This window comes from Oncorhynchus gorbuscha, linkage group LG15, assembly GCF_021184085.1.
Source record: "Oncorhynchus gorbuscha isolate QuinsamMale2020 ecotype Even-year linkage group LG15, OgorEven_v1.0, whole genome shotgun sequence".
Classification (NCBI taxonomy): domain Eukaryota; kingdom Metazoa; phylum Chordata; class Actinopteri; order Salmoniformes; family Salmonidae; genus Oncorhynchus; species Oncorhynchus gorbuscha.
Window position 1 is genome coordinate 59,834,753 of NC_060187.1, and position 18,899 is coordinate 59,853,651.

General features: G+C 41.6%; 2 protein-coding genes and 1 pseudogene across 3 annotated transcripts; 1 reads left to right on the forward strand and 2 right to left on the reverse strand.

The window, feature by feature from the left end:
- The first annotated feature begins 463 nt into the window (after positions 1–463).
- Positions 464–8,519, forward strand: LOC123997607 (annotated as a pseudogene).
- Positions 3,249–8,522, reverse strand: LOC123997605 (gap junction alpha-9 protein-like). The gene is made up of 2 exons (XM_046302011.1): positions 6,668–8,522; positions 3,249–6,132 (listed from the first exon to the last, which is right to left on the reverse strand). Exon 2 carries the CDS (start codon positions 6,108–6,110, stop codon positions 4,620–4,622), a length of 1,491 nt encoding a protein of 496 aa, XP_046157967.1. The 5' UTR covers positions 6,111–6,132; positions 6,668–8,522; the 3' UTR covers positions 3,249–4,619.
- A 103-nt stretch (positions 8,523–8,625) lies between these two features.
- Positions 8,626–18,288, reverse strand: LOC123997873 (rhomboid-related protein 2-like). Of its 2 annotated transcripts, none has more exons than XM_046302515.1 (8): positions 17,911–18,288; positions 16,705–16,986; positions 15,355–15,503; positions 13,293–13,405; positions 12,784–12,884; positions 12,621–12,681; positions 12,427–12,488; positions 8,626–11,674 (listed from the first exon to the last, which is right to left on the reverse strand). In XM_046302515.1, the coding sequence occupies exons 2-8, from the start codon at positions 16,969–16,971 to the stop codon at positions 11,498–11,500; spliced, it is 930 nt and encodes a 309-aa protein (XP_046158471.1). In that variant the 5' UTR covers positions 16,972–16,986; positions 17,911–18,288; the 3' UTR covers positions 8,626–11,497. The 2 variants fall into 2 exon arrangements, with proteins under 2 accessions (XP_046158471.1, XP_046158472.1); XM_046302516.1 differs by having other exon boundaries at positions 16,705–17,010.
- Between the last annotated feature and the right edge of the window lie 611 nt (positions 18,289–18,899).

Consider the following 18,899-nt stretch of genomic DNA (forward strand, 5'->3'; position numbering starts at 1 on the left):
AAATAGAACAATGGCATTGTAAAACAACCAGGAGAGCTTAAAGTTTCCCCACGCGTTAGTGTGCTAATTTAGCGGACTAAACTCCAATCCACGGTGAAGGAATTTTCTGATGAATTTCACCAACTGAGTGGACTCGAGACCAGGCTTTGTGGAATGTAGTCTCAACTACACCGATTCGCTCAAGGTCAATACTTAAAATATGTTTGTCCCCTGTAGTTGCGTGACTTTCTTTGTGTGCTAAAATCATACTTTTTCAATAAACGGTAATCAAATACCACAGGTACAGTCAATCAGTTTCCAAACCCAGAGTCACAACATCGCGAGACTTCCAAGAAAGCTTGCGAAACAGACCAAACCGAGGTCGAGGTTTGGCATGTAAATGAGATGAGTGTAAATGTTTTCCGTAGTTAATTTTCTTGAAATCTAAAGGCACAAGCTAGATTCGAGCCAATGTCGTAAGTAGTTGAACATGTTATGAGTCCAATTTCGTGAAAGTCACAAACTGGCACGTTTTAATTTTTCAAAAAACAACTTTATATCAAAGGACTGCCTTTGGGTTGATGGGCTGCACATGCGCAGTTCAGCGTGAGACGACCGTTCGACCCGACAACGTATTTATACGCATGCGCTAACGTCACCATGAAGTCGCCTACAGTGTGATGGAGATTTCAATTGACGGAGCAGTTTTTAGCTTATCTTCATATTGTACTGCCTTTGGGGTAATATTGATAACACCACGGACTGTATCCTTGTTGAGATTCAATTAGCACATGCGCATTTGCAATGAGTTGCCATAGAGCAATGAGCAAACAGTCGGTTGTTGTATTTGAATGAACGTATATTGAAAAGTATGGATTTAAAGCAAACAAAGCCACGCTAACACGTTTTATAATTTAAAGTATTGACTTTGGGCGAATCGATGTATTCTGAGCTAGATTACCACAAAGCCTGGTCTCGGCGACACTCAGTTGGTGAAGTTAATCAGAAACAAACCTCACCATGGAGTTTAGTCCATTACTGGCTGGCTAACCTAACCTGTAGCTAGATAATAATAAATAATAATTTACCGAGGTACAATACTCAGTTTGGATGTTTTTTCTTTTCTTCGGTACACAGTAAGGAAGGCTATAATATTTATAGCGATCATACTAGTCCCATTTAAGATTGAATTCGGTTCCTTGGTGGAATCATTGATTAGAAATGACCGGACAGGTGAAAGCTATGTGGTGAAGCACTTGAGTTGACCTGTTCAATCATGTTTTATTAACAGTGATTACATCAAGGGAGGTATTATAATAATAATAATAATATATGCCATTTAGCAGACGCTTTTATCCAAAGCGATTTACAGTCATGTGTGAATGCACCGGGTATTGTTCCTTCCCTTTCTTGGGCAAAATGGTGCCAGCAAACATCTAGCAGCATCATGGATGAACTAGCTAATTACTGTACCCTGAATAAATTGGAAGTAAAAAAATCCAATCACATTTTTTGGGTCACATACACCTGGTTAGCAGATGTTAATGTGAGTGTAGCGAAATGATTGTGCTTCTAGTTCCGATGATGCAGGAATATCTAACAAGTAATCTAACAAATTCACAACAAGTACCTTATACACACAAATGTAAAGGGATGAATGGAATATGTACATATAAATATATGGATGAGTGATGGTGTGCAGCATAGGCAAGATGCTGTAGATGGTATAGAATACACTATATACATATGAGATTAGTAATGTAGGATATGTGAATATTATTAACGTGGTGTTATTTAAAGTGACTAGTGACACTTTTATTAAGTCCATTTATTTAAGTGGCCAGAGATTTGAGTCTGTATGTTGGCAGCAGTCTCTCCATGTTAGTGATGGCTGTAACAGTCAGATGACCTTGAGATAGAAGCTGTTTTTCAGTCTCTTGGTCCCAGCTTTGATGCACCTGTACTGACCTCGCCTTCTGGATGATAGCTGGGTGAACAGGCAGTGGCTCATGTGGTTGTTGTCATTGATGATCTTTTTGGCCTTCCTGTGACATCGGGTGCTGTTGGTGTCCTGGAGGGCAGGTAGTTTGCCCCCGGTGATGCGTTGTGCAGACTGCACTACCCTCTGGGGAGCCTTGCGGTTGAGGGCGGTGCATTTGCTGTACCAGGCAGTGATACAGGCCGACAGGATGCTCTCGATTGTGCATCTGTAAAAGTTTGTGAGTGTTTTAGATTGACAAGCCAAATTTCTTCAGCCTCCTGAGGTTGAAGAGGCACTGTTGCGCCTTCTTCACCACGCTGTCTGTGTGGGTGGACCATTTCAGTTTGTCAGTAATGTGTACGCAGAGGAACTTAACTTTCCACCTTCCTCAACTACTGTCCCGTTGATATGGATAGGGGTGTGCTCCCTCTGCGGTTTCCAGTAGTCCACAATCATCTCCTTTGTTTTGTTGACATTGAGTGAGAGGTTATCTTCCTGACACCACACTCCGAGGGCCCTCACCTCCTCCATATAGACCGTCTTGTTGTTAATCAGGTAATCAAGTATCATTTGTCTTAATGCCAATGTGTCTACAGGCTTCAGAGTCCAAACGAGAGCAGTTTCAAAGATACCTGGAGAAGGCTGGTGTCCTTGACAGCCTCACCAGTGGTGTGTTTATTTCAAATATTTCATTAACTTTAATTGTTAATTTTATTTGACCTACGCAAATTACGAAAACGGCATGTGCCTTTCCTTATTACAGTGCTGGTGGCATTGTATGAAGAGACGGAGAAACCCAACAATGCGCTTGAGTATCCTTTTAAAAATGTTTGCCCTGTTTTTGTAATGAATATTTCCTACATAATGTAGACATGTATAGCTATGTTTTTGAAAGGTGATGAAACTCCACTGAGGCCCCTTCTCACATTCAGAGTCTGACCTTTCTGTTGCCTTTAGTGGTATAGCAACCCGACGTGCTCACACAGATGACAGAACAAGTGTTGACTGTCACAGCTCATGATGGGATGCTTTTCTAAAATATAAAAATGACTCATTTTCAATGACAATAAGGTTGAGAATGAGTTGAATTCCTCCCTCAGCACACTGCAATTTCTTTAATAAGATCCAGTTTCCTCAAGCAGCACTTGGGTGTGGCTGGCCAGGAGTCTGCAGACACTGAGGCACTCCAGCAGGAGCTAAGAGACATGAGGCAGAGGTGTGAGCTGCTGGCCCGAGGAGAACAAAGACCTCAAGAACAGGGTAGGCCTGCCTATGATTTTTTTTTTATTGAGTGTGATGATCTGTACATGGTAGGCTTGAACTTTTCAAAACTAACAAAATAATTGAATTTCTGTTTTTACACACTTCTTTAGCTTCAACGCTATGAGCCTACAAAAGAGGATGGAGCTGCCGACTAGGATGTGCCTCAGCTTTATTGAAGTCATTTTGTTAGAAACTCAGATTTTTATGGCAAGTCGAAACCAACAACTGGAGGCAAGGGATTTTATTCACCTCTGTTCTTTTTTTTCTACTAGGTTTAAGTATTTAACTTAATTTGTATATTTGATTATATTGAAATATAATAGCTTTTGTCCTTTGACTGTCTCCCCCTCATAAAAGCAAACCCCCTTTTTCTGCTTTCAGTGTACTTATCCTACTGTACACCAATGCTTTGTATCTAGTAAACAAACATTAACGTAATGGGTGTTTTCCTTTTTAATCACATTCACATATTTGTTACAATATAGAAATCTTACCTCATGATATCACTTTTGTACTGTGTGCACACAGAGGCTCTGCTGGCGTTACTTGAAATGCATAAGAAACTGAAATACCCCACAACCCTTAAAAGAAAAGCTGTGCCTAAAAGAAAGTGGAGGGTCATTGTAACCGTCATACATGGTTTTACGATGATAGTATGGACATACAGTAGTTAATGCAAAATAAAAACCAAGATATACGCTTTTATAAATGGGAAATTAGGTAATTCTTTCATGCAATATACATCATTTAGTCTACATACTCTATTTTCAGTGGTCAAAAGGTACTTTGGCTGCGTTTAGACAGGCAGCCCAATTCTGATCTTTTCCCACTAATTGGTCTTTTGATCAATCGGATATTTTCATATCAGATATTTTTCAGAGCTGGTCTGATTGGTCAAAAGACCAATTAGTGAAACAAAATTCTGAATTGGGCTGCCATGAGGACATATTTTCATGGTTTCTCTCTAAACAATGATGTTTAAAATGAACTGAAACCTACAGAAAGCACTAACGCTGTCACTGCTGTGTGATCTGTACTGTTCCAGTGTTTTTCTCTCTTAGCCACAATTCATTTTAAAAGCAGGTCAATATTCCCAATAGCTAGTCCCCACACCCAATGTTTGATCTACTGTGTCTTATGTCATCACAAAGTATGACAGAGGCTTTGAAGCTGGTGAATACAAAAATAAACTACCACATAGAGATCAACAGATCAACAGAAACAGAGGTGACATCTTATAAAACACATCTATCCATTTTGCTGGACTACTGCAACAGATTTCCCTCCGAAGCAGTTCGCACAATGTCACAACTCATGTCATGTTCTTCTGATCCCTGTGTTTGAAATAAAGTATTTTTTGTCTGAGGGACAAGCGATAAGGTTTTACTCTTAGCATTCAGACTTGTAAGTCTGTAGGGGCTCGCCTACTACTTGCGTTGCTTGTGGATGATGGTCGGCGATTGGAAGAGGGTGTTCTCGGACTGTGCTGTGACCCTGAACTTGAGTCCCCCAGTGAGTCTGGGGTGGAGGGACGCATTTTGGGTTCCGATTTCGACGCAGTCCGGGCTTGGTACCCACCACTGGCCTTAGCACCCCCATAAGAATCTGTGTCTGAGCTTTTGCCCTCCACCACTGTGGAACAATTTGAGGGAGCGTTGACCCTCCATGTTTTCCTTCCGGCGCCTACTAGCAATGTCGGGCAGGAGGAGGCATGAGATGCATCCCTTGGGCGCCTGGGAGAGTCTGGGCTCCCCCTCTTCTCTTCCTCGCTGTGAGGGGGAAGGTGTGCAGACTCCTCTGGCTCCTCCTGCTTTGGCGGGGTCACTGAGTCGCAGGGCGGTGAGCGGCTGTCACTGCTGGTGTTATTGGAGTTGGAGTTGTGCTCCGTCGGGCTATGAGCAGCATCTTTGAGTTCTTCCACGCTCCGTTTACCAGCCAGTTCACCCTGAACAGGGAGGAAGGCAGAGGGGTTGATAAGGGGGGGGTAGGTGTGACCCTCCTGGGCCCGCTCCAGTAGGAGGTTGTAGCCACTGGGCGCGGAGGCCATGGTGGGATTACAGCCGGAGGAAGCAATGCCTGTCTGATGCACCACGGAGTCTTTCTTGGTTTTGCTTGAGTAGAAGTCGTCAAGCTCGTCTTGCAGGTGTGGATAGTAATCCAGGATGCCCTTCTTGACCTTCTTGTAGCCCAGGTGCATGATCTCCAAGATGTTTAGGAAGAGGGAGACTACAGCGATACATTGCATAAAGACCATGAAGACACTCTTCTCTGTGGGCCGGGAAACGAAGCAGTCCACTGCGTTGGGGCAAGGCTCACGCTCGCACTTGAATAGAGGGGAGAGCTGGAAGCCATAGAGGATGTACTGGCCCGTTATAAAGCCTACCTCCACGGCAGAGCGGGTAATGATGTGGGCCACGTAGGTGCGCAGCAGGGACCCCGACAGCGGAGCCTTGTTGAGCTTGCCTTGCTCCAGTTGCCTCACCTCTCGCTCAATCGTTTTCCGAGCAGCCACCATGTCTACGTCTACCAGCTCCAGCTCGCGACGCAGCAGGACCTTCTTTTTCTGCCGCTCCTTCTCCAGGGCACGGAGGCGGTAGAGAGCATGGCCCATGTACACCAGCGAGGGCGATGAGACAAAGATGACCTGAAGGACCCAGAAGCGGATGAGGGAGATGGGGAAAGCCAGGTCGTAGCAGACGTTCCGGCACCCGGGCTGCTCCGTGTTGCAGATGAAGTCGGCCTGCTCATCGTTCCACACATCCTCGGCCGCCACACCCAACACCAGCATGCGGAAGATGAATAGGATGGTGAGCCAGATTTTTCCCACCATAGTGGAGTGGATATGCACCTCCTCCAATATCCCCCCTAGGAAATTCCAATCGCCCATCTTTACACGGGCATCGTTGTGTCTGTGAGTAGGAGGCAGAGAGAGGATTGAGGCAATTTTGTCATTTAAAGAGGCTATATGGAACTTTTGCCTTTTTGGATGGTTCTTGAGCCCAAGGCCCCTCAATGGACAGAAATATTGCTCAGAAATTCTAATTGGACATAAAGGGGCATTCCTCCCCAATAATGAGCGAAAGCATTGTTTTTTTAATGAAATACAACATTTATTCATATTAATATCTATATATAAACCATTCAACCAACTTTCAAGCCACAATTTGGTGTGTAACAATAAGCAACTGAACTTTCTTACACTAGTATCTTCAAAAATACATCACAAAAAGTACATGTAAATGTTATTTTCTATGCAGTTTGTTTTAAAACCTGTATTTCATTAACAAATACTCAATGAAAATATATCATTCCACAGACTATTTTAATCCCACAAAGGTTGATTTACCAATTAAAATAATACATCAGTCCTTTCATATCAATAAATACAATTTAAAACTAAACTTGGTTAAGTCATTGACATATAAATAATGAATTGTAACATACCTTTATCAGGGGAAAAAAAGGCAATGTACATCGAAGACAGATGTAAATTTACAATGAATATGGAGCATCACATATTTGCAAAGCAGATATCAAAATGTATGAATAAGCAAGCGGTCGATTATCATGTTTATTATTTGTCTCTCTTGCTCCTTTCGGTAGTCCTGTTTTGCCAAAAATAAAGCCATTCCCCTCGGTGATTTAACTTATAGACAATGAGAGAAATCAATGAGAGAGTCATTTCCATTCACCTTGCAGCAGCATGGACAGACTGCCGGTGATTTGAATCCCCACGGGTCATCCAGCCGCGATGAGGCCACCAAAAAGCTTTAAAAGAAAATCGTTTGTACCCCCTCCACATCTGTCGATGCGCATCACCTGAACTTCTGTGACCCAAATTTGACCAGGGTTTCCAGTGCCGACAGTACACCACGTATGACTGAACAGTTGAGACAGCTGCCAGTGCCAGATTCTGGTCAGTCAGCGAGATAAAAATCAATAATCAGAGTTCTACCAATACAGTACAAGATAAATCATAGCCACACAGCAATTGTTTCAGCCTATTCATGCTTGCCATTTATTGATTCAGGGTTATAGGTTAGTTAAATAATGTCCTTAATTAAAAAGAAACAGTGGAATTACTTGGTTAAAAAGATATTTGGCTTCTCCTAAAGGACTAGCTGAACTTAAATGTCAACAGTCCAGTGTGTCCTGAATGTATAGCTAGGAATATAAGAGTGAAGCATGGAAAGGTGTTGTACTGGACAGACGGCCTACTTATTAGGTTCCCTCTTGTCTGCCGTCTGTAGATTCTATAGGCTATACGCCATAGCCCCCAGTGAGAGATGTTTGGTGCAGTTTATCTGATCATGGTATACATATGCAATGTGATGGGAGTTTGTTTTGAAATCAGTTACTGGTTCTGGTATCCCTCCCAAACAACATAACGCTATGGGACTGTGCCACAACTCTTTCAGATCTATAGTTTTTTCACTCTTGTAATGCAATCAATGGGTCATGTCCGATTTCATACTCTGGTGCTTCCCCTCTGTAATTAAGTTGTCTCTGGCAGTTGACACAATATTTGTATTAATTTACAAGAAATCGATTACTCTGGCTTGTTGCAATTGAAGTCAGTCAATTCAGGAAGTGAGTTGAATTTAAAATCAGAACATTTGACAACTTTTGACATAAATAGCTTCTCCTTTTCAGTTTATGGAGAAGTAGTGGAAAAGAGATTCCCTTTTTCATTGAATTGGAATTTCAGTTTACTTCTAAATTGACTGCATCAATTGAAATTGAGCCTAAACCTGATTACCACAGATGTTAAGGGTATATTCAAAACTTTGCTTTTTTTTGTCCAGGAGTTGGTATAATCCTGGGTCCTGTAACTCGACCTGAAAACAGTTACAAAAGTGTTTATAAAGCAGTTACAAAATGAAATGCAGTTCTGATCATTGTATGTGTTAGCCTACATATAGTGTCATGTGATGGCCAGAAAACACAACTTTCTTTGTGGTTTTCCTTTAACCAGATCATACTATCATTAATTCCAAAGGAATGGATTTTCGATGAGATTTTGATAATCGACTTTGGTCAATGCACTGTGCAGTTACATGGGTCTGTCATTTTGTCTATCAACAAGTAGACTAACACCAATAGGAGTTTGCCAATCTGAGTGATGTGAAATTGATGTCTATTAGGGATGGGTGCGAGGACTAGATTAAAAGTTTATATTCTATTACTAATAATTAAATTCCTGTACACTAAATTTAGAAATGTAACTATAAAATGCAGCATGTCAAGTGTTGGTCCCATGATTCATGTGCTGAAATAAAAGATCTCAGAAAGTTTCCGTACGGACAAAAAAGCTTATTTCTCTCACATTTTGTGCAGGCATTTTTTTACATCCTTGTTTGTGAGCATTTCTCCTTTTTCACAATAATCCATCCACCTGACAGATGTGGCATATTAAGCTGTATGAGGTGCACTTTGTGCTGGGGACAATAAAAGGCCGCTCTAAAATGTGCAGTTTTGTCACACAACACAATGCCACAGACGTCTGAAGTTTTGAGGTAGTGTGCAATTGGTATGCTGACGGCAGGATTGTCCATCAGAGCTGTTGCCAGATGTCATTTTCATTTCTTTACCATAAGCCACTTCAACTTCGTTTTAGAGAATCTGGCAGTATGTCCAACCAGCCTCACAACCACAGGCCACTTGTTACCACGCTAGCCCAGGACTCCCACATCCGGCTTCTTCACCTACAGGATTGTCTTGAGACCAGCCACCCGGAAAGCTGATGAAACTGAGGAGTATTTACATCTGTAATAAAGCCCTTTTATGGGGGGAAAAATCCATTCTGATTGGCAGGTCCTGGCTCCCATTTTTATTCTGTATATTTAGCCGGTTAAATTTATAAGCACTGCCACAATTTCAAGCTCTGTTTATAGTTTGTGGAAGTGCAGTGAAAATACATGACACTTTCTTTTCAGTTGTGTTTCAGAACAACCAGTAATTGGAACAACCAATTGCATACAGGATACATTTTCCCTTCAAACCAGTTTCATTAAAAACTAATATAAGCGTACTGAAAATAATTTTTCATGAGAGTACTCAAACACATTCTTTCAAATGCAATCCCTAATGCCTATCTCGAACACTTTCCAGCTTTCCAAAGCACCTCCCACTCATTAATTTTAAATTTGGCTAAAGAATCAATTACATATATCTACTGGCCCAAATCCAAACATGTTCTACTAGTATCTCCCCATGATGAGTAAACCTGATCGCCATGCTAACTAATGACCTGCACAAAAGGGAAAATGTGAAAATATTGGTTCTCAGTACAAAACCTTAACCCCAAATCCTGGGTGGATTATTGCTGAGCAGATGGTGTGCCAGTCTGGTTCTGCTTTACTACAGGAGCTAGCATTGTTCAATCCCAAACAGACTAGTACCCAATATAGACTGACTATACCATTCACCTGAGAACCCTGTGTACTGCCCTGAAATGGTCTCTCTTTAGAATATTGGTCAAATCATTTGGCAACACTAGGGGGGATTGATTCACTTTCCAAACGAGTCGGATTCAAATACATTTATAGTCAGGGATTCACATTAGGTGAACCTTGTTTGAGGATTTTATTTAGCCTTTTGTCCAGCAGTTTGTTGAATTTAAGAACCAATATTTATGACAACTTGGCCATTACTAATTTATCAGTACTTTCTGAAGTTCATTATCCCTCTTAACCAATGGTTTAAGTGTCCACAAAGCAGACTAGCAAGCCCACAATTAAATAATGGCACTGTATTGATGTTCCGAGTCTGGAACTATGGAATGTTCCACATAAACTGGCTAGAGTGGTGGCTGTCATTGGGGTACGATCAATTGTCTTTTTTTGAAGCCACTGTTAGCTAATAATAGAAGCGTGGCACCCTAGGTCAGGTCAGACATCAGTCAAGCAAATATTCTGCTCCGTACCCATTCACTAACCCCCATGTCTGACTTGCTATAGACCAGATGAATTAAGATATGTTTTTACCAAGATGAACTATTTGTCGGTTAACACCAAATAGAGTTTACACAACAAAAAAACTCATGATCCAATCATTTTCACAGAGATCGGATTATGCGTGGCTTTGTCAACACAGATCTAAGATCCGAAGGGAATTTTGGAAATGTAAAATAACATTTAATGTAAAAGTGATGAAAAGACACAAGATTGAGTCTGGAGATAAAAAAAAGAGCTTCAAATACAAAACAAGTCATTTACAATTGGAATGTTATGCTATCTACCTGACATATACTTTGAAAGTACATTGTACAAGTTGTAATTACATAATAAATACCTAAAGTACGTATTGGTTTGTTGAACCTCCATTTGGTTTCACATACCAACTAACAAATATCACCACAAATAAGTTTAGGAAAAACATTTGAAGATATCACCAATAAAAAAAATATGCCATACAAATGGCATAAGAGGAGGCCTTTTCAATGACCTTTACATTTTCCTCATGGACTGTCACACTAAACAGTTATGTAGACTAATACACAGTGGCACAATGGAAATTATATAGACAATGCCTAATATACAATGGAAAGTGCTGCCCTCTACTGTTCCACTGTACACAAAAATCCTAAAACAACCAAAGGATTAACAGACTGACTGAAATTCAAAACTTACTTGCTGGCAAGTAGCAAAAGCTAAAGAGAAACACAAATTAATATCATGCCTTCAGTAAATTATACTTGAAAGAGGCTTAGCCAAGGATATGTGAGCAGATTAACATTGATATGTGCTATTGTCAGACAGTGTCTCATCCTGTCAACAGGGAAGTGAAACAATAACCTGGCATTGGGCCATTCTCATGGCTCGTTTACGAATTGACACGGCGTTAACCAACAGATGACACACTTGCTCCTGATGGCTTGAAAATTCCCCCAAAACACACACACACTTGTAGGCCAATCTAAAACTTAGAGGAAAGGACCTGCTTGGGGAAATAATGTCCTACCTCACTGAAAAAAATCAGGACAAACATCATTTGGAATAAAATACCCGTAACACCAATTAACTGAGGTATTTGAGTTCAGTACAAAACCTAGAGATCAAATAATAATAATGCATTTCATTATCAACATCACTAAAAAAAGTAACAAAGATAATTTGCGCTGAGTGAAATACTACACTTCAACTAGGAATCCCTCTTTCAATTTAAATCTCTTCTCTCCTTCAGTAGAGGTTTACATTTTTTTAGATAACCTACCAAGTCCCTGAAATGTCCTATGTCCGTTATTCAAAACGCATTCATTTGTATAGTGTGAAATTATGCAGGGGAAAGGAAGAAGTTGAAGAGCACAGCGAACAAGAGGAAGACTACGTAGCCGACTATGCAAAGCCAGAAGCGCGGGTCCTTCAGGAGCTTCTGGTTGTAGGCGCTGAAGAACACGTAGCCAATGGTCATCCCAGCCACTCCTCCTCCAATGTGCGCCACAAATGAAACCTGAGGGAGACCAGGGAGAAGTCTCATTTCAGTCTAATTTTCCCTTCGAAACCAACAAAGTCATGCTGTGCTACAGCCTTACAATTAGCATCCTCTGCCCTGTCGCTGTGGTTAGTATGTAAAGGATGGACGGTAAAAATACCAGGACCAGTTTAAATGCAGACAGTGCATTTGAAACCGCACTTCTCACAAAGACCAAGAAAACATGAAATAAAAGCAAGATGAGAGAGGGGAAGTAGGTGATAGATTAGTAGCTTATAGCCCAGTCAGTTAGGCTGCTGGAAAGACAAAACAGCTGCAACCCTTATCTTGCTCTCCGCTTCTCCTAAAGCAGAGAACAAAATCAAGGATCACACTCATCACAGTCTAGTGACAGGAATGGCTTGGGTGCAATAATACAGAGGGACCAGACAGGATGTGTGTGTGACAAAGTGTGTAGAGGGCAATCTGGTTTAGAGATTAGTCAGTCCTGTGTAACTGTAAGCCGTATAATGCAGTTGGGTGGTACTGCTACTGCAGTTTTTCTCTCTCTAGTTTTCTATTTAGGCACACTGATAAAAGCCAGAGCTACTCACTGTTATATTGGTCTAGGGTTGGACTTCGCGTTAGAGCCTCTCCAGTTGTGAACTAAAGACTTTTCTAAAAAAGCCTTGCTCTCTGCTGAAACAATACTTATCTGTGGAAAATCTTTCAATGCCATGCATTTTAAGAAGAGAAAGGGCATGCAGGACAAACAAAAGAAGATGTCTTACCTTCAAGCCAACGTCGTGAGTAAGAAATCTTCTGTAAAGGGCGAATCCGACATCTGTCCCGACTTGAGAGAAAAAAAAAAACATTGAACATTTAGTTACTGAAATACAACCACAGAGGCGTGGTCGCTGCTGGAACAGTAAACCTTGAGGCACTGGTGGGAAAATAAGTGGAGTGGATCTAGGAAGGGACCTACCGATAATCACAATCACTCCAATACGAAACACTCCAAGGAGAGGAATCATCTCTCTGAAGTTCTGTAGGCCAGGGAGTTACACAAGAGGAAAGAACAGGGAAATAATGAGAGAGAGAAAAAAAAACTGCTGAAATAGTAGAATCAGCAGTTAGCCAGAACTCACCACAATAGCGTTCATGAAGTATCCACCTATGAGGGCATATACCCCCCCAGAGGCCCCTACCAGAGCACTGTGGGGATCAAATATGGAGCTGGCCAGGGAGCCTGAGGACAACATGCATGAGAAGGTCATCTATAGCATTATAGACATTTCAGCTATGAAACCCAAACAGGAAAAATCGAACTTTTGAGAAACGAAAGAATGTCGGAGACTTAAGTGTGAAAGGTGATTACCATCTACACAGCTCTGCCTGTGAGTTGCTAGCATTGTACAGTCATGATCAGCAAAAATCCATCCAGAAGAGGTATGTAACAAGTGAGCTAATAATAACATAGGCAACCTGTCGCGCACATTGTGTTGGTTAACCAATCACATGCTATACTATTCATGTCACTAGCTAAAACAGAGTCAACTTAAAAGCAACTTCATTCAGTCGTAACAGACCTTTGAAGACAACTGTGTCTAATTGACTGTGCGTCAATGGACAAAAGGGGGTGTATGTGGATGCCCACCTGCTAGGACGCCTGCCATGTAGACCATGCCCACTTCAAAGCCTTTGTGGACCAGCTCCAGTGGGATACCCAGCAGTAGCTGCATCACCAGGTTGCCCAGGATGTGCTCCACGCTGTGGGGAAGGAAGACATAGAGAGGAGATGGAGAAATGGGAGTTGAGACTTAGGAGTAGTGGTGGCGGCAGGACATTTTCACTGGGGTAGCTTGGTCATTGCAGAGGGGTGCTTGTCAAAGAGAAGTTCATCAATCATTGACATTGAAGCCACAGAAAATCTATCAGAAGCAGAAGTGTCAGCTGGTAAAATTGCCAACCAAAGTGAAAACAACTTTGCATTCTAGCATTAAATATTTCACGGCTAATAGGATGGCAGGTTGCCTAGTGGTTAGAGCATTGGGCCAGTAATCGAAAGGTTGCTAGATCGAATCCCCCCTGAACAAGGCAGTTAACCCACTGTTCCTAGGCCGTCGTTGTAAATAAGAATTTGTTCTTAACCGACTTGCCTAGTTAAATAAAAGGTTAAATATCTTCTTATGTGGCTGCTAGAAAAACTAGAACGCAGGCGTCAACAGCCAATCCAGTAGGGGCTAGAAGCTATAGTCAGCTTTTACTGTTCACGCTCCTTCGCGTCACCCAACTGTCCCCCCCGCCCACTTCACTAAAAATTAAATGAGGCTCCATTGTTTCATCACCCACATCATGTTATGTGGATACGTAAGGTCAGGCTGCCTATATGAAACAACACAGTTAATGTTAACTGCAAAACGTTTAGCTTTTAGCTGACGGCTTGGTTGGCACGTATTTGCAAGCAAAGTACATTTCAACACATCCTCAAAAACATTATTGTACCTGAGAAGATCCTCTTAAATTATTTCTGGTAAAAAGTCATGATGGGGTATATTCCACAATTCTGGAGGAAAAAATGCTATCTAAAATCTTCATAAAAGGCATCAGGTAGAAGTAAATTAAGCCATGAATACGAATATAATTGTACATATCTTAAATGACCACATTTGCATGAATTTGATCATATAAGATTGAGGCCCATTCAAAAACAGCACAGGACTTGCACCAGGAAGTAGGCGAGACTTTCATAGGGTATAGCGAGCTATAAGCAACTTTTACATAGTCCGAAGATACATTATCTCAATTAAACAGGATTTTACAACCATTCAAATCCATGCAATTCTGGCTTAGCCAATGAAGAGGCATGGCGTTATGTAGGCTGTGCCGTCTTGCTGAGCGGTCGGAGCACGTTCGTGAGAACAGGATTTTGAGAGAGAGAAATCCTGTGGATTTAGCACTTTGTGACATCGGCTGATGTAAAAATGGTTTTATAATTACGTTTGATTGATTTGATTGAAATATTTTAACTTTCGTTATATATTGGCAATTTAAAACAGGCCTATTCTAGAGGGGGCTTACACCACCATCTTGCTACCCCCTAGCGCCGCCAGTGTGAGAGTATGATTGAGTGGATAGCCGAGTGAATGTCTTACCAATGAATCAGAACCTGTGGAAAGACTCACAAACACAAACAACGTGCACACTGCAATTTACTTTTAAAATGTTATTTTTGCTTCAGCCGACATCCAGTGTTTACAGTGAATGCAAGCTCTGTGAACATTTGGGAAATTGCCTTTTAAAGCCTTTCACTTGGACTGAATCGTGACCTCAAACTCTGAAGTCTGAAGAACTGCTTTAGCAGTGGCCAAACAGATGTATAAACAGATGATATGGGAGAGAGTGAATCATTTCAGTGAGATGTGGCAAGGAATGACCTGCAATGCTCGACTCTTTTGGACACAGATTAAGCCACAGGAGGTTGGTGGCACCTTAATTGGGAGAGGGCAGGCTCATGGTAATGGCTGGAGCAGAATCAGTGGAATGGTTTCAAACACATGGCTTCCATGCGTTTGATGCCATTCCAGTCGCTCTTATTATGAGCCATCCTCCCTTCAGCAGCCTCCTGTGGATTACGCCTAGTCCTGGACTAAAATGTTTGGTCAATGGTAAATCTCCAGTGGGTTTTGGGCATCTGTGTGAGGTGAGGTGACCCTTACCCAGCGTGGACAAACATGTAGGAGACGAAGCGCCACGCCTCCTCCCGCCGGTCAGACTTGTAAGTGAGAGGGCTGTTCCAGATGCCCTCGCCCAGGGTGACCCACTGCTTCTGGGGCTTCCACACCGCATAGTAGATAAACACTGCTAGCTGTCCAGACAGACACAGGTTAGATCAGTGACGAGCTACATAATGACAGGAGGGGTCCTGAAAGGCTAAAACAGCCTTTTGCATTGTGTTGCAGTATGGGCAGAGCAGACCATTATAGCAGAATACAAACATACTCCAAACTGATAACACACAATGGCAACAAAGTTAATGAGAAGAGCAGAGAGAACCCTAGACAAATTTATTTAACAAACTGCGTCGACGTCGCACATTTTTCTACTCACAAACTCATTTCACCTTTAATAACTAACACACATCTCAATTATTTTGCCATAACAAGCTCACCATACTACTAAAATACCTGGGAAATGTCATGGACACACGGTGTACGTAGTGTATGATTACAATCACATTCCTTGGGAGGATAGCCTTAAACCCTGGTCCCAATGTTAATTGTGCTCAAACTCTATTTTCATTGAGCCAACGCATAGGTCTAGGGATTGCTCTAAGAATCTTGGATGAATTCAGACATTGAGATGGATAAGCTGGCCGAGACCTCCCACAGCAGAAGGAGAGAGAGAGGAATGTCTGGTACAAGAGCTCTTCAGTTTGGACCTTAGCCACATCCAAACTCAGAGAGTGTGAATACACAAATACCAATGGTTGGCCCTTTAATCGAGCTCGCCAGCTTGTAGTCCTAAAAAAACGGAAATGAGTTCCCTCTGGTTCGTTCAGCCATTCCTATGGGGGAAATTAATGGGGAAAGAATAGGGTTTTGGGATAAACATAGAAAATAAGGTCTGAGGTTAACACAGGCCAAGGAGAAACATTTTATTCTAAGAGATAATAGGTCAGTTAAAATGACCTTTATGAATTATGAAGCCTTTGTACTTCATGTGCTTCAAAACTCACAAAAAGTGACATTAGCTGATTAAGATTATCTCATAGAACAAAACGTATAAGATCTCCTAAGCCTGTGTTTACCACAGACCTTATTTATGGCATTTATTTTCTTTAAATTCATTTCCCCATAGGCTTTGTCCAATGAACCATGGTGGAGGTATAATATCAGCTGCACCTCTCTCTTTAAATACCATGTCCAGAGCATTTCCTGAAATCGAAAATTCACTCAGGTATAAGACAATCGTAACAACGTATGCAGATGCAAAAGAGGCTACTTGTTGTCAATGCTGCGCTGCCGTTAGTAGGATGCGTATTAACCATGATGCGTTTTAACCCTCACCTCTCCGATGCTGATGAGGATGATGAAGATGGGAGGGGGACAGCAGTTGGCTCGCTCCCGGTACTGTTCGTGGAGTTCTTCCGGAAGCATCCACTTGGAGATGGAGCGATGGAACCTCTCGCAGCATCCAACCTTCCTATTCCCGCCATCATCACCTCCCGCATCCCCCATCCGTCTCCCATCTCTGTCTACAGGGTCTACGGCGAGGGGGTCCTGCTCTTCAATGTCTCTGTCGAGGGGGTCCTGCTCTTCAATGTCTCTGTCCATCACTCAGATCGTAGCCTAGACAAATAGAGTGGATGAGTCCTACAGTCAAATGAATTGACAGGAGGAACACAATACATTTCAGATCTCTATGAAAGTATGTCATTGTCCTTTCAGTATTGTGTCGATAGACACTGGTTTCCTAGACACGGATTCAATTGGACTTCATCTGTGTCTGGGAAACTAGACCACAGGCAGAGGATTTTCTTATGGAATAAAACCATTAAAAGGTGAGGATTGCACCATTCAATGTAACAGCAATTGATTTGTTAAGAGTGTATGTTGTGTTAAATGGGTTGGGTTTGCGTCAGATTAACAAAACTAAGGGTGAGATATGGTCTTCCGAATTATTGGTTGAGTAGCTTCAGGGTTAACGACACATTAGTGAGGTATTTGATGCTGTGATAAACATGAGAAAGAGGTGAAGTTCAGCTTTGATGTATACAATTGTTGTCTCTAGGGACAATTACAGTAGCTATACAAATCTTCCTGGAACACAGAGCAGATGCTTTTTGGAATTATCCTAATAAAGGGCTCCCCAATTACATTCAGCCGTGGGATGATATTTACTTGAGCTGATGGTCATGGGGCCAGAAAATTTACTGCAAGAATCCCAAACAGATCTAGTATTTGGCAAAAACAATAATTAAAACATTGATTACACTGATATATTGGACTACTTTGGAGTCTGCCACTGTAGGGTCAATATGAGTGACAGAAATACAAGCCCATCAATACAATTTCAAAGTGAATTTTCCTAAGCCCTTTTTTTGACAACGTGGCTTTTTCCCCCCCAATTTACCTGTATATGAACCATGTAAACGTAACCCACACACACATGATCATGTCCCATTCAGTACAGAAGTTGGTCTACACATTTTCCATAATAACAGAGGCCTATATAGCAGGCAATGGTGTTTGGAAAGTTTAGAAGTAACTTACGTAACGTTACTGATTGGTAGTGCTGTCGTGTAAAATGAATCAACTCAACGTTTCCACTAGCATCTTAAAATATATAAATTACTGTAGAAGTTTCTCTTTAATACTTTTTATATTTTCAAACAATTCTAAAACAGTCCGGACATTCCAAGGCGCGTAAAATCCTCACTACTATCCTTGGGAAAATGACGGTCAATTCTGATAAATGACTTGAGATAATTATAGACCTCCCTTCGCTTTTCCTGCTACGAACTTCCTTCCTTTTCCAAACAAACCACCGAAGCACCCCCACTTGAAACGAATAGACTACTGAGTCTCATTTCATAAATCTAAAAAGTTGAATGTAGCGCAAATTTCGCAGGCATTTTGCAACAACTCACCTGCGCTTCCGGTAACACCTGAGACCGGTGACGCCATCATGGGCTTGAGGCTTTGGCATGGAGGTCCCCATTGATGAAATGTCCTCCATCAACAACATATTATTAAAAGTGTGATATGCATCGTTGTTTCGTGGACCACAGACAAACGAGTCATATACTTGTTTATCAACGATTCTGGTGTTCAAATATTTTAATTGTTCCAAAGGAAAAGCTTGTTGTGCTATCAAGCATCCCATCAATGCAATTTCTGCACAATGCGAGTTGTACCACTAGAGGGTGTAAGAGCCCATTACAAAAGAGAGACACCCATAATTATTTAATTTTTTAAAGTTTTACATGTACTGACTATTGGGCTGCTTGTTGATTTTCACATATACACCCAGTGATGCCAATTTAGCAACTTTTCAGACTACCCTGGCAACCTTTTTTCAAACAGCACATAGCAACACTTTTAGCTACTTTTAAAAATGTATTTGGAACTTTTAGCAACTTTTGAAAAGTGACTCAAATGCAATGCATTTTCCCTCTAAATGACACCAAAAACTATATTCTCTGTCACACACTCAGTCACAACACACGTGCCTGGCTGCAAAAGTGCATTGTGAGTGAGGC

Excerpts from the sequence above, each read along its gene's own strand:
- LOC123997605 (XM_046302011.1), bottom strand. The coding sequence starts at position 6,110 with ATGGGCGATTGGAATTTCCTAGGGGGGATATTGGAGGAGGTGCATATC.
- LOC123997873 (XM_046302515.1), bottom strand. The coding sequence starts at position 16,971 with ATGGACAGAGACATTGAAGAGCAGGACCCCCTCGACAGAGACATTGAA. Across the intron at positions 12,489-12,620 it reads TGGAGTGATTGTGATTATCG|TCGGGACAGATGTCGGATTC; the intron begins GTAGGTCCCTTC and ends TTTTCTCTCAAG. Across the intron at positions 11,675-12,426 it reads CTCACGACGTTGGCTTGAAG|GTTTCATTTGTGGCGCACAT; the intron begins GTAAGACATCTT and ends GGTCTCCCTCAG.